This window comes from Halyomorpha halys, unplaced genomic scaffold, assembly GCF_000696795.3.
Source record: "Halyomorpha halys isolate HHAL.00 unplaced genomic scaffold, Hhal_1.1 Scaffold668.1, whole genome shotgun sequence".
NCBI classification, from domain to species: domain Eukaryota; kingdom Metazoa; phylum Arthropoda; class Insecta; order Hemiptera; family Pentatomidae; genus Halyomorpha; species Halyomorpha halys.
In genome coordinates, this window is record NW_027111382.1 from 182,054 (window position 1) to 182,975 (window position 922).

Here is a 922-nt window from a genome sequence, read left to right on the forward strand (position 1 = left end):
AACAATTTCAGATTACACTATCTCAATGGTAAATCAGTAACAGAACACTACACACGCGCAGTCTAAGAACACATCACAACATCATCCAAGACGTTTTTTGACAATCCAATAAACTAGTACAAGATATAGTTAACGCGAACATTCCCAACAACACGCACCGAAGACTAAAAAGGAGCTGGATGAGGGATCTTCTTAGTTAACAAATGAAATCAATTAAAGCCAGGGGGAGGTACCGATTGGTACCGGTCTTTACCATGCAATGTTTTCTTAATTTAGCAAGATATCGCAATTGCTGTCTTCAATATGAAGACAGGTGTGAATAAATAAATATAATAACCAAAAAAAAGTTTTTTAATTACAGTAATACAAAAAAGTATATTGCAGATTACGGGTTCGAGACCAGTAATGGTACACATCCACGGCGGTGGGTTCGTGGCTGGAGCTGGCCTCAACGTAGACCAAATGAAGTTCCTGATGGACCAGAACGTCGTCATTGTGGATATACAGTACAGAGTTGGTATAATGGGTCAGTATCACCTTTATCAGTTCATCAAGAAAATTAAACACAATCATTTATGTTTATTTATTGAGAATACTGAAATAAAAGGGGAAAATGATTTTTATTAATAATTTATGACTTTAATATTATGTATATAAATTATTGACCATATTTTTTTTTAAATATGAAGGAGATTGTCGGGGTTACGGTAAAAAAAAGAACTGAATAAATATTTGCTGACGTTTTGTCCCAGTTTGTAGGGCTTCGTAAGCGCTAAAAAAGATACATAACAACATAAGTATTTTGACAATGTAGGATACTAAGATACAAAAAGTAAATTTAGGCAGCGTTATAAATTATGTAAATATCCGTGAAAATAAAAGTATATAAAAACTAACAAACATAAATAAAAATAAGGTGTAC

The 922-nt window shown here is 33.0% G+C and overlaps 1 protein-coding gene across 1 annotated transcript in view; it reads left to right on the forward strand.

Annotated features, from left to right (window-relative positions):
* Positions 1-922, forward strand: part of LOC106685184 (esterase FE4) — a gene marked incomplete in the record, with an annotated part of 62,982 nt that overhangs the window by 27,871 nt on the left and 34,189 nt on the right. Inside the window, 1 exon segment of the mRNA XM_067049391.1 lies at positions 385-526. Within this exon segment, the coding sequence (XP_066905492.1) occupies positions 385-526 (142 nt within the window).